The 13,657-nt window shown below is 35.9% G+C and overlaps 1 protein-coding gene across 6 annotated transcripts in view; it reads left to right on the forward strand.

Annotated features, from left to right (window-relative positions):
- The window catches only part of col14a1a (collagen, type XIV, alpha 1a), a 115,525-nt gene that overhangs the window by 61,946 nt on the left and 39,922 nt on the right, over positions 1-13,657 (forward strand). For all 6 annotated transcript variants that reach the window (XM_042740700.1, XM_042740701.1, XM_042740703.1 and 3 more), the window contains 5 exons: positions 31-147; positions 3,079-3,225; positions 4,746-4,820; positions 6,538-6,677; positions 8,502-8,625. In XM_042740700.1, the coding sequence (XP_042596634.1) occupies positions 31-147; positions 3,079-3,225; positions 4,746-4,820; positions 6,538-6,677; positions 8,502-8,625 (603 nt within the window). The remainder of the gene's footprint in view (positions 1-30; positions 148-3,078; positions 3,226-4,745; positions 4,821-6,537; positions 6,678-8,501; positions 8,626-13,657) is intronic.

Genomic DNA, 13,657 nt, shown 5'->3' on the forward strand with positions numbered 1-13,657 from the left:
GAGTATTTTTGTTTGTTTTTTCTCTTGCAGTGTTCCTGGGGGTGAAGAATCTCAGCACGTACCAGGTGCTCAGTAGCAGCTTGTGTGCCCAGTGGCAACCTCACCACCACGCCACCCTCTACAGAGTCGTCATCGAGTCACAGCTCAGTGAGTGATACACACATCCACACACACACTCAGAACTCAAACACAGAACAAGGCCATAAGGTGGCTTCCTGTTTTGCAATATTGACATAAATTTCAGTTTTGTTAAATTTCAGTTCCAGAGATATTATGGCTCATTTCAGCACAGACCTCTGAGCCTCTGGGCTGTTCATCAAAACTCTTTTATTGTATGCATATTGCTCTGCTGGCGTGTGACATGGTTCCAATTCAAATTTAAAACAGCAGAGTCAAAAGCCCTTTTCCTGTTATTACTTTTCTTATTCCTGCTTGATACCTCACCGGCCCAACTTATCTCGCAGTCCTGGAAATCTTCTGTTCCACTTCCAGCATGTGACTGCTCAGATGGCTACCAGCTCGGTAATGCTATTTAAACCAAATCCTGCCTGAAGCCCCAGTGTGTGTGTGTGTGTGTGTGTGTGTGTGAAGTATCTGAATGACAGTCATTGCAGTTCTCAAATAGACATAAATATAGAAGAGATATAAAAAACTTCTGTTACTTTTCAGTTTATTTTAACAGTGAAACCCTGAAAATTAAATTCTTAAATATTATCTGGGTTGATAATAGCTTTCAGATCATAATCTAAAAATAATAAGAACAATTGTGATGTTCAAATTCCTGCTTTTATGGCCTTAATATTACCAGTAACTACAATTTTTAAATACTTTTTAAATACCTTTTTAATTATCTAGCAAGAATGCATTAAATTGACCAAAATGACAGTAAATACATTAAAAAATGTTACAGAAAATTTCTATTTCAAATAAATACAGTCCTATGAACTTTCTATTCATCGAAGAATACTGCCAAAAAAAAAAAAATTACAGTGTATCGTGGTTATTATAATAATTTTAAGCTGCTGCACAAATGCTTTCAATATTAATAATAATAAGAAATGTTTCTTGAGCAGCAAATTAGGATTTGATATCTGAAGGATCTTGTGACACCGAAGACTGGAGTAATGGCAACACAGAAATAAATTACATTTTTAAAAAAAGATATATATATATATATATATATATATATATATATATATATATATATATATATATATATATATATATATATATATATATATATATTACACACAAAAAAATAATTATTGTAACAATATTTCACAGTCTTACTGTTTTTACAGAATTTTGTATGACATAAATACAGTCTTGGTGAGTATAAGAGTCTTCTTTATAGGACATAAAAATTACAGACCAGTAACTTTTTGAAGTGGTAGTGCAAATACTGAATTAACTGTAAATAAATAAAATTCAGTTCTTAAGAAGATGTTAACAGGTCTAGGTAGCGGACAGAAAAATTCTAACATAGAAATTCTGTTAAACTTTTATAAACTAAAAGTGAATATAATATAATATAACAGTTTAAAACTATTTCTATCTGTTGTTCCAAATTAGAAAGATTTTTGTTAAAGCGAAAAAAGTTGTAATTGAAGAATAACAGAGACACTCTATTACCCTGTAGTCATGGTAAACTATGCCTACGCATATACAGTATATCAAAACTACTGCGGAAGTGTGTGAGAAGACTAAATGTGAATATATCTGTATTTTGCAGTACTAAGATCCCTGCTGCTTTTCTTCAGGCACCCATCTAGTCAAATAATGTCCAAACTTTGGTAAACAGTAGGAACAGCGGATTCATTTCTTGCCATCTTACTCATAGGGAGAATTTGGCTGTGGAATTTCAGCCAGTCATATGAATCTTCAGCACCGAGTGCTCATGGTGAAACGAAGCGTTCCTGCGTGCAAATGCTAGGAAAGGGAGGAACTGTCCTGCTTGTGCCAGAGATGTGACTGGACTGAGAAGTGCAGTCTGTTGAAACAAACGCTTAAAGGAGGATAGATGTTTACTGAGCCGAGCCGGAGCGCTTGCCAGCTACTTTTCCATAGAGCGGGAACGTAATAGGCAAATGTCACATCCCATTGTTTGATCAGCTCCGCAATCAAAGCATGTCTGAGCAAGGGAATATAGTTGATCTTATTATCACATCCCAATTTTTGCAGTCCACATTATCATTGGAAAATGCAAAGAAAATACCTCAGTTTTTGCATAATGCATTCTAGAGATGTTTTCTTTCAAGAAGGTGCTTTGGGAAATATCTCATTAAAGAAAAGCTTTCCACTGTTTTTTCTTATTTAATAATGATATAATACTGCTTCTGAACAACCCAGCTATTTCTATTCCCCATGGACGCAGCTGTTTAATGGCAGACAAATTAAGATGTATGAACCAAGTCAAGCTGGATATTAATGTCTGCCATCACAAACAAAACAGAGATCGATGGATAGATATGTAGAAAAAGAAAACCAGAATGTAAAAAGAGTCGGCGTCAACAACAACACCACACACATAAAGAAAAAAAAGAAAAAAAAAAGAAAATAAATTTAGGGTTTTTTTTTCATTTGACTCAAGCTTAGGCTACTTATCATGGTTCGTCCATTTCCCTGCAGTCTTCGGCCTAGCTCCGATTAAAGACCTCTCCGTTGAACTCTATGGACTGAATGCAAGGTTACCCTTCCCGAGCCCAAGCATTTGTCATTTTCTCAGCTTTGGAAAATAATTACAGCTATGCAGGTGATAAATAGCAGTTGTGCTATCGTAAACCCTGGGATTTGAGTACCACGTTTCCTGAAGGATGATTTACTCATAGTTCCTTTCATTTTAACAATCAGTTTATGAGCAACAACACATGCCTGGTAAAAATAACAACACTTGGGCATGCTGCTGTGGTGCCACTTCTGTCATTTCTAACTTCAGGCTTTGTTTATAGCCTGAGGACTTGAATGGCGCTGTATGATTAATTAGCAAAATTGTTTGCTTGAGAAAGCTGTTGTGATTGCTTTTTATTTTCCTTTGATTGTTGCTTGAATGCCAATTCCGCTGTTTTAACTTTCTCACAGACGGTCAGAAACAGGAAGTGAGGGTCAATGGCGGTGCATCCAGAGAGTGCTTCTTCAATCTTTCCCCCAACACCCAGTACAAGATCAGCGTCTACACTCTCTTAATGGACACAGAGGGTCCTGTTGTCACCACCATGGCAACAACCGGTAAATACACTCTGATATCTGTATATTTTATGCCATTATAAGACTATAGACTTTAGGCACCAGTTAAACACCTGAAGATGACTTAGTTTGTTGCCTTTGAGTGACAAAATAATCTTTGGATAGCAGATATGATTATTATTTTATTTGCCGCCAGTGTTATCTAGAATTTGTGGAAGCCCTTTTATGCAATGGAATAAAAAAAGTTAAGCTTCGTTATCACAGAATTTTTTTCTCAGAACTGTTTCATGTCTCACAATTTTGAGTTTGCCTCTCACATATCTAATTTTATTTCTCATAATTATGAGTTTACATCTTGCAGTTAGGATCTTTAAAATGCAAAAACAGATGTTATAATCCAACATTTACTTTTTTTATGTTTTCTTCTTCTGTAGCAGAAATTGGCTTCTATGAGACTGACTGAAGCATTCATAGACAGGAAAATAAGATTTTAACAGCTGAAAATCGAATTGTCGTTTGCAACAAAAAACAAAGATGTCAATATGTGGCCTCGTCAAATTTTATAAACATTCTTTTATCATGATTCTCTACTGGAAAATAAAAATCATAATTAATTATTTGGTCTTGTTTTCCTAAACATCCAAAACATGAAAAATTTGCTATCCCCATTTACTAAAGCTTGTTTTAAGTGCTAATCTAACTATAACTTTTAATGAATTCTTTCAAAATGACTCTTATCCTACACAATTTGGGTAAGTATAAAATATTATATAAAAATAATTTATATATATACAGTATATATATATGTGTGTGTGTGTGTGTGTGTGTGAATCTGATTTATTAAATATAAATATTGCATATTATAATAAAAATAAGTAAACATGCTTACATTTTTATATTGTGAATTCAGATTAATTGGGTCATTTCTTCCCAGTAACCTAAATGGCATAATTTTCCCAATTTACCTGAATTCACCCAATATATATGTGTATACTATATCAAAGAATCCTGATGTATCATGATTTATTAAGAAGCAGCACAGCTGTTTGCAACACTGATAATAACAGCAACTCAACATATTAGAATGATTTCTGAAGGATCACGTGACACTGAAGACTGCAGTAATGAATATTAAAATATATTAAAATATATATATTTTTTTAATTGTAATAATATTTTAGAATATTTATTTTCTTTTTATAGATATTTTTATTAAAAAAACTCCTTAAAAATAATGATTAAGAGTATATTTTTGCACTTTATGGGGATTATACACTGTAAAAGTTTCAGTGTATATAACTCACATGTTAGCGTGTCAATTAGGCAGTAGTAACACTTCAGTGATACAGGTCATGTCCAGCCAATGAAGTGCAGACAACATCTTCCCTTGATACACTCAATCATTGCCTTAGAAACAGATTGAACCACCATCTGTAGAGCAGTGTGTCCTTTTTCTTTTACAATTAGGTTTCCGTTGAGATCCCAAATCTGATTGTGTGTGTAATAAAGTGAAGACAGCCAGGCCCTGCTCTGGTTTATGTATTGTTTTGTTGTTTCTGCAGCTCCAGCACCCACCCAGCCACCGACCGCACCACCCACCACCATCCCTCTTCCCACCATCCCCCCAGCCAAAGAAGGTGGGACACAAGTGTGGGAAAAACGGGCCTGTCTGCCATTGTTTTTCCCTGTTTGTTGGCCATGTCCCTATGTGTTGTGTGACCTTTCACTAACGTACATCTCTGCTGACAGCTAACCTTTTCTTATTCTCTGAGCTACTCCGCACTCAATAAATATGTCTGAGTCTCCCCAACACATCTGATAAAAGCACACAGACCGTATTTAACCTCCTTATAAAGATCTTTTTTAGATCCCTAATTTCAAACTTTATACTGAACATATTGGTTCATTGTCTGGCCAAAAGCTTATGGTGTTTAATGCATCATATAGTAACACCTGAATAATTTCTTGCCCTGGAACTAAATGCTTCTTTAGATTTATTTGTTAGTTTTATATGGCTTTATCTCTGGGGTTTGGGTAGTCACCTGAATGCGTGGCCCTGCATGTCACACATTGCTCTTATTAAGGACAGGTCACATGGTAAAAAGTGAAACATTTGCTAAATTAAAGACCTCATGAAATCAAAATGAGAGTTTAATTTAGTCCATGTGTTTAGTTCTTGGATGAAAGTGTGTTATGCCTCACAAACTTGCTGTTTTAATAGGTAATATGTCAAAAAAGGGGGATTTTAATAAATACCAGTGAGTCTAATGAGTGTGTTTACTTAAAAGATTCTGTCAGATTTGATCACAGCAGCCATTTCGGAAACCGTGATACATTTTTGATCCTTTGAGTAATAGAAAGTTTTATTCATTTTAAATATTTGAAATCTTTTGTAACACTAAAAATGTCACTTTTGATCAATTTAATGTGCCCCGCTGAAAAAAACCCCCAATGATTTTCTTTAAAAGAATAGTAGTTGACATTCTATGGCTATTTGGGAGTATTTTTTATTTTGTTTGTTTATTAGGAATCATTGAATCACTCAACCAATTTGTTACAATTCAAAGAGTTGTTCATGACCGCAACAACCCATTTATCTACTTGTTCTGAATGAGATTGACAAACTGAACAAGATGTCCCAATTTGTACACTAGTTGTTTACGAGCACAACGCTTGATTCTTTTAGTTTATTCGCAAACAATGTGTCTTGTTCAGTGCCATTCTTGTTCAGACTCAAAACAGCGACTCATCCAACCAATGAAATGCTCCAAACACTTAACAGTACAGATGTTTGAGTTTATGCCTTTCTTTTAAGGTGACAATGTGACAGTACAATTACACAAAGAAGTACTGGTAATACTAATTAACTACATGTCCTATGTACTTACTGTAGGGTTAAGTTTAAAGTCTGATTAGGGTTTGTTGCTTAACTATGCATAATTAGTAGTTATTTATGTAGTAGGTATGTGGCATTTAGCACTTATTGATATAGCCTAATTTATTAAGATTGATTCAGTCATTAAATCATTTTGACTTAAATAAAACCAGTTAGATGTTAGTGCATAAAGCACATTTTCAGGTTACTGACAGTGTATGTGTTTAGCCCTAAATCCTGCAAAGCATCAGTCTGGCAGTATAGCAGAGGTATCTGGGAATTAATTAAGCCTCCTTGTTTTATCCAGCTAGCTGTGATGGAGATCCTGTCAGTGAGAAAGGAAGTGTTTGGAATCATTTGACATCTGTTGTACTGCAGCGCTTACACAGTAATGAGAATTTCTTATTTTAGCTAGTGATTTTTCACCTGCTTCCTCTCTCTCTTTCTCTCTCGCTCTGTTTTCGAACTTTCTCTCTCAGTTTGCAAGGCAGCCAAGGCAGACCTTGCCTTCCTTGTAGATGGCTCCTGGAGTATCGGAGATGACAACTTTCAGAAGATTATCCGTTTCCTGTACAGCACAACTGGTGCACTTGACGTGATTGGCCCCGAGGGAACACAGGTATGTTGCACGTGAAATATTTGTCAAATTCTGTCTGCTTCATATTGTTTTATTTGTTTATATTGTATAACATTTCTAACATTTTTATGACTATCGTGCTGAGCTAAAAGTAAAATTGTAAGTGTCATTTTGTCAACACAGAGCAAACTGACTGTTTTTTGAGGGCACAAGTACTTAGAACGGGAAATTATATACTTAATGTTTAAGAATTTACTTAGAAGAATAGTTTACCCAAAAATGAAAATTTGCTGACAATTTTCTTACCTTCAAGCCATCCAAAATGTAAAAGATTTCTTTCTTCATCGGAAATCAACAGATTTGGAGAAATTTAGCTTTACATCACTTACTTACTGATGGATGCTCTGCAGTGAATGGGTGCCGTCAAAATGAGAGTTCAAACAGCTGATAAAAACATCACAATAATTCACAAGTAATCCAAATGACTTTACGTACACTGCAAGTACACATTCAGCATTCAAAAAACAAAAAAAAAACATGTCATGATGTGCCACGTGGGCACTGCAGATTGAGAAGCTCTGTTTTTGAACTTGTAATGTCTGGTTTGCTTCAAAAAGGGTTTTTTCTTCTTTCAAAAGATCATTTTTTGGACTGAGGCATCAGGGGAATAGCTATTCTGGGCTAGAGACCACACTACCAAGCATTTAACCCAGTAGCCTGAGAGAACATTAGATAATAATAGCCTTTGTCTAGACTTGTCTGTCCAGGATTCAGAAGATCTTCATCACAACCCATCAGCAGCTTTAGGGATCACAGCAGTGGACCTACTACAAGGGATGTGAAAACTGGAGAATAAGCACGTTTCAAGGGCAGGAGCTAAAGTAAACAGAGGAGCATGGCACGGATAAAACATCTTCTTTTACACACAGATGTTTGCGTTCTGTCGTCTGCTGTAGGCCATGTAGATATGTTTGACTTGGCTCAGACTGGTTCAACATCAGCAAACTCTTATGCATGATGACATGGCTTTTGTGTCTCTCTTTTTTAGAATGTGGCCTAGTGGTTAAAGATCTGAGCTGGTATTCACAATGTTTTAGGTTTAAGCAATCCATTATGTGACTCAGAAATACACTTACGGGTCAAAAATGAACCAGGGCTTGAGACAAAAATGACACTGAAAGTGACAAAATAAAAAAAACGTGATGTTTTTTAAATCTGGTGGGAAAAGGCCTCCATAGTCAATTTCTATGAGTTGTTTATTTATTTATTTATATTTGGTCTTATCTAGCATCTGATATATTACATAATATACACTATTGGTCAAGAGATTGGGTCTTTTTTTTTAAATAAATGAATACTTTTTAATAATCTTTTTTTTTTTTTTTTTCTTTTTTTTTTTTCAGCAAGGACACATTAGAATGAAAATAAAAAAAACTGAAATTCAAGAATCCTGAGAAAAAAAAAAAAAGTATCACGGTTTACACAAAAATATTAAGTAGCCCAACTGACACACTGAAAATGATAAAAAAATAAGATATGTTTCTTGAGCACCAAATTAGCATATTAGAATGCATTTTGAAGGATCATGTGACACTGAAGACTGGAATAATGATGCCGGAAATTCAGCTTTGACATCACAGGAATGACATTTTAAAATGTATTAAATAGAGAATTTAAGTTATAATATAATACAAATATAAATATATAATATAAATATGATTTAAACTATTAAAGTATGTTAAAAATATAGTCGTCACAGAAATGCCCTTTAAAGTCAATTCTGGGGGAATTACTTTCTGACATTGACATACTGCTGCTTTTAAACATGTGATAAATGGCTACTAACTTACTTTCTACGACTGACAGGTGGCCATTGTTCAGTTCAGTGATGATGCCAGAACCGAGTTCAAGCTCAGCTCCTACAGCGATAAGGAGGCTCTGCTGGAGGCCGTGCAGCGCATCACCTACAAGGGAGGAAACACCAAGACAGGCATGTATCTCAATCCTCAGACTGAATTAAACGCTACTGACAGCTGCTCTTGTGATGGACAAACTGAGTTTGATCACAATCTCCTCAAATATCTCTGTGCACACAAACTATCTATCTATCTATCTATCTATCTATCTATCTATCTATCTATCTATCTATCTATCTATCTATCTATCTATCTATCTATCTATCTATCTATCTATCTATCTATCTATCTATCTATCTATCTGTCTCTGTCCATCCTCTGATTCTATTATTCGTTCATTCTATTGTTTACTCATTCTGCCATTCAGTATCATTCGGTCATTCTATCATTTATATTATTATTATTCGCTCATTTTATTGGTCATTCTATCACTCATTCTGTCATTGGCTCATTCTGTTGTTCAATCTATTGTTTACTCATTCTATCATTTTATCCATCCATCTATCTCTCATTTGCTCACTCTCTTGTTTGTTTTATACTAGTCTCATCTGGCCTGCATTGCATTACAATCTTTAATCTTGTCAATATTTAAAACTCCTTCAAAATTTCTGGCCAAACTTTCTCAAGCCAACATCAAAGTTTGTCTTGACCTTTTTGTAATTTACTTTAGCTCAAGATATATTCTTCAAAAACAAGTTTTAATATTAAGTGTCTTATTTTAATTATTTTAAGTATGTTTAGATATTTTTTACTGGAAAACCGGACATGAACACAAATAAACAAATTTTTTTTTTGTAAATTGGCCTTTAAAACAGTCAAAGCCAAGGAGACACATATTAAAGTTCTTCTCTAATAGCCGTAATGGTTTTCCTGGTGAACAGCATGCTAGTCCACAAGATAGATCTGGACCACATTATATCTAGACCACATTACATAAACCAAGTTCTGCTGTACCATTTTGGAAATTCATGCTGATCTTGTAATGGGTGTCCAGATTTATTCATAATACTTTTGATAGAAATTCTTTATTAATGTCCTGTTTAAGAAGACCTAGGCCAAGAACTTCATAGTATGAGTTTGAAAAGCAGCACAGCTCCATCTCAGCAGAGCAGCATGGTGTGTCACTGCGCTTGTGTTCATGCTGTCTTGCTGTGAGTCTTTGTTCTAAAATGAAACACCTTTCATTCCACACGGCGAAGGAACAGCAGCCCCCACCCTGCTGTGTCCTCACACACAAAAATGTCCTCGTATAAGGTATATTCTCCATGGTAATGAGCCCCCCGTCAGGGGGTGGGTGGCAGTTGCTTTGCCTCATTGGTGAGAGCAGATACATGTCTGTGGACATGTGTGATCCAGGCATTATGAGCCCGGTGCATTTATCCATCCCAGCTTTACCGGGCTGCTCATTTGAAACATGAGCATGACTTATTTTCAGAGGGTATTAGGGCTAATCCTTTGCCTGCATTTTCATACATTCATATGCAGCGGATGAGGTGAGGATCAAAGTGATTGGCCTCATTCAATGTGTTTAAACTCAGAAAAAAAGAGAAGTCAATTCTGAGTATTAAGACGGTCTGTATGTTTCTCTGAAATTACTTTGGAAAATATTTAAATGGGATGATGTTGTTTTGATGTTCAAAGTTTTCAGAGATTTATTTCTTTTTTTTCTTTCAGTTTTACCTGATGGTATAGTACATTTTTGTGGCCTATGGCATGACACTTACCCACATATTTTCTCATTAGTATATAAAAGGAATAATTAATAATGAATATTTTGTAATTATTTAATCTTATGTGATTCCAAACTCATATGTGTATGTGTGGAACACAAAATTACATTTTTGAATTATCTTTTTACATTTGTTTTTATATGTTAATGTTTTTTTATTAATAGTAATATAATATTATAATTGTTTATACTTATTTATTTAAATATTAATCGCCTTTGTATCTAAAAGCGCTATAAGAGCTATATATGAACACTATCACACGATTAGCAGTGCAATATGGCTGTATATCAGCATGGCTGTGATTTGCTGATTCAGTATATCACACAGCTGCAAGTGTGATATTGTATTTATACAAAAGTTTGACAGCATGAGTGTGTAAATACATAAGAAAAAACAACGGAGTGTCTTTAAAATCCCTCTTTTGTGTGAAACTACTTTCGTCCGCCAAGGATTCAAATCTCCGTTTGACAGTCTGAGCCCAAATCTCTGTTACTAATTTGAAAAACGTCACTTCAGAACTAGTAACGAAGGAAAGTTGAGTTGCTTCATTAAATACTTATTTTATTACTGTATTCACAGCTCACTGTATTATGTAGAGTATTTTGAGAGGGAGATGGACTGAGGGAGTGTGATTACCTGCATCTGATATAGCATTCATTCTTCAGCTCAATCTCATATTCACAATAAAACATTAGTTTGAATGTCTGCTGAGGAAAGCGATATCTTTGTCATACTCTCATTTCTGATGACAGCGCTTCTCAGTGTATTTGTTGACTGCAGTGCTTAATTTGTAAATTGCGAGGTCCCGGAACAAAGTGGGGTGACGGATCAGGCATGTGATTAGAGGAGGGAGAGGTAACGGAGCATTCGCGCAATGGAGGACCAGCTTTTAACAGCGTGCATCTTCTTACGGTCATGAAAATACTTGAAAAGTCCTGAAATTTTCAAATGGCAATTTCCAGGCCTGACAAAAGTTTTGGAAAAGTCGTGGAATTTTTTTTCCTCAAATCTCTGTATAATAGAATTATGTTTAATCAGCTTTCGAGTGTATAATGAAGGAAATTCCTGCAAAGATTTATTCAATAGAGCATGTATGAGTAAATAAATCCACACACACTATCAGATTAAATCAGTCATTTGAAAACAGCGTGAATGGTTCAGCTCTACCACGTCTTCTCTCTCTCACTCTCAAAGTGGCTTCGTCTGCACTACTGCACGCTGCGATACAAGACTTTCGCTCGGGTTTCAGGACAGTCGACAGAATTTGAGTCATTGTTACATTGTCACAAAACTGTATAATTTGCATATCTTTTTAAGTTTAAACCATTCAATACTCGCTGCTTCAAAGGGGTTTCTGTGCACTCACAGTCACGTCCAAAGTGCACGCATACCTCGTGAGTACCAAATTGTGTAATTTTTCATGGACAAATTCGGCGCTGCTGGATCCAGATCCAGCTTGTTCTGGTACATATTAGGCCCTGGTTGGCTGTCTTACAAGGTATGTAAAATAAATCTTTAGACTTTGCTCTCAGCCAAAAGTATTTGCTCTGGAATAAATAATATTTAAGTATATTGCTATAGAGACATCAGAGCCAGTGGCAAATTCAGGAAGATCTGGCCAAAGTGAGGCTGCTCTCGGCAGGTTCGCGAGCACTGAATGGCTGCTGACGCCCTGGAGCTCATATCTCCAAAACGCAGAAGCTAATTTTCAAATATATGTTATCTTTACAGGGCTCTAGACTGCGACAATTTTTTGAGAATGTGCGAGTTAAAATTTGACGTGATCGCATTTGTGCGAGTGCATGGTCTGTGCTGCTCCAAAGCATCTGTTACATACAGCGCGCTTTGCAGATCCGTGGCACATTGTAGCAGGAGTTAGAATTCACAGATCACGTGAAGAGAGGTGCTTTGAACATGTTGGAATTCTTGTGAAAAGAAACATGAAAGTCCTGCCACTGACAGCCAGTTTAGTTTTACTTTTCTTTTTGTTTTCGTTTTGAAAACCTTGTAATCTTTGCTGATTACATCACGTTACGCTATGGAGGCTTTCTTTAATTTTTTTTATTTATTTAATTCCTCAGTTAATAAACATTATGCAAGGTAGTTTGTCATTGTAGCCTACTGTTTTATTGTTGTTGTGCTTTTTAATTAAGAAAATCAATGAATCCATCTTTTGTTTTAGTCTTAAAAAGTGAAAGGTGTATAGATATAACTTATATAAGCAAATATATTATTATTATATAAGCAAAACAAGCAATTATCTTTTCTTGTAAAACGTGACACTAAGATCACAAATTCAAAATTGATAAAACGATGAAATGGTTCTGTTATCACTAGAATATCGCACTGCTGGAGAAGGCTCTCAGACATACTGTATTAGAGAACCAGAAAGAACTGTTGTATCTATATCTGTATCTCACTGTCTGTCTACACACCACACACACACACACACACACACACACACACACACACACACACACACACACACACACACACACAGCATTTATTTATTTGTCAAATTTAATACATTTTTGTTCCTCAGAAGAAAGTCTTATGTGTTTATACAACATGAGCAAGTGTGAGGGTTCTAGATGATTTGTACTCTCTAGTCTCGTCTTGAACAAGTTGGTTCAGAATGAAAAGTATGAGCCGAAGCTCACAAACACAAATGAACAGTCAATGCCCACTTTGACTGATGCTGCAGTCATGATGTCTTGTTCCTCTGTCAGTCAAACAGCAGTGCTTTTGCCCCCGTCAACTCCAGGCCACAGTTAGCCACATCTCCAATCTGCAGTCGAAATTCTTTTATTCTCACCTGTTATTTTAAAACAAAATAACTCACACTTCATACGGTGCTGCCGTCTGCTTCCTTAGTCTGTCATTTGTCTCCTTCTGACAGGAGCTGAAGAAAAGCCAGACAGAGAAACAGGCAGCTTCAGAAGTCAGTCAGGCATAGCCACAGGGTCCCTTCCTTGTTCCTTGTTCAGTTCGTCGCAATATATCGCCAAAGTGCAGCATCTCAGACACCCGTCCATATTTCATTCAGAGAGTGGAGCTTTTGTGAGGGGGTTGTGTCTAATACTCGCTGATCCAGGGGAACCTGAGACGTTTCTGAGAGATTAGAGATGCAAATTAGAAATGAGCAGCCCGGCTGATGTCTTGCATCCGCGGTGCCAAGTTGGTGATAATGGTAAAATATTGAAATGGGGCAGTGCAGCTTGTTAGATCCCATAATTCAGGTCTGCTGGGAGTGACGGCTGGGACGCGTCACAGAAAAAGTCCTTTGAAAATTCATTTTATCAGGGGTCTGACTTTGCTTTGCTCTATGCTAAATACTTGGCACTTTGTGAGCTTAAAAATAGTAGGTGAGACTGGC

The sequence above is a fragment of the Cyprinus carpio genome, chromosome B16 (genome assembly GCF_018340385.1).
Source record: "Cyprinus carpio isolate SPL01 chromosome B16, ASM1834038v1, whole genome shotgun sequence".
Lineage (NCBI taxonomy): Eukaryota > Metazoa > Chordata > Actinopteri > Cypriniformes > Cyprinidae > Cyprinus > Cyprinus carpio.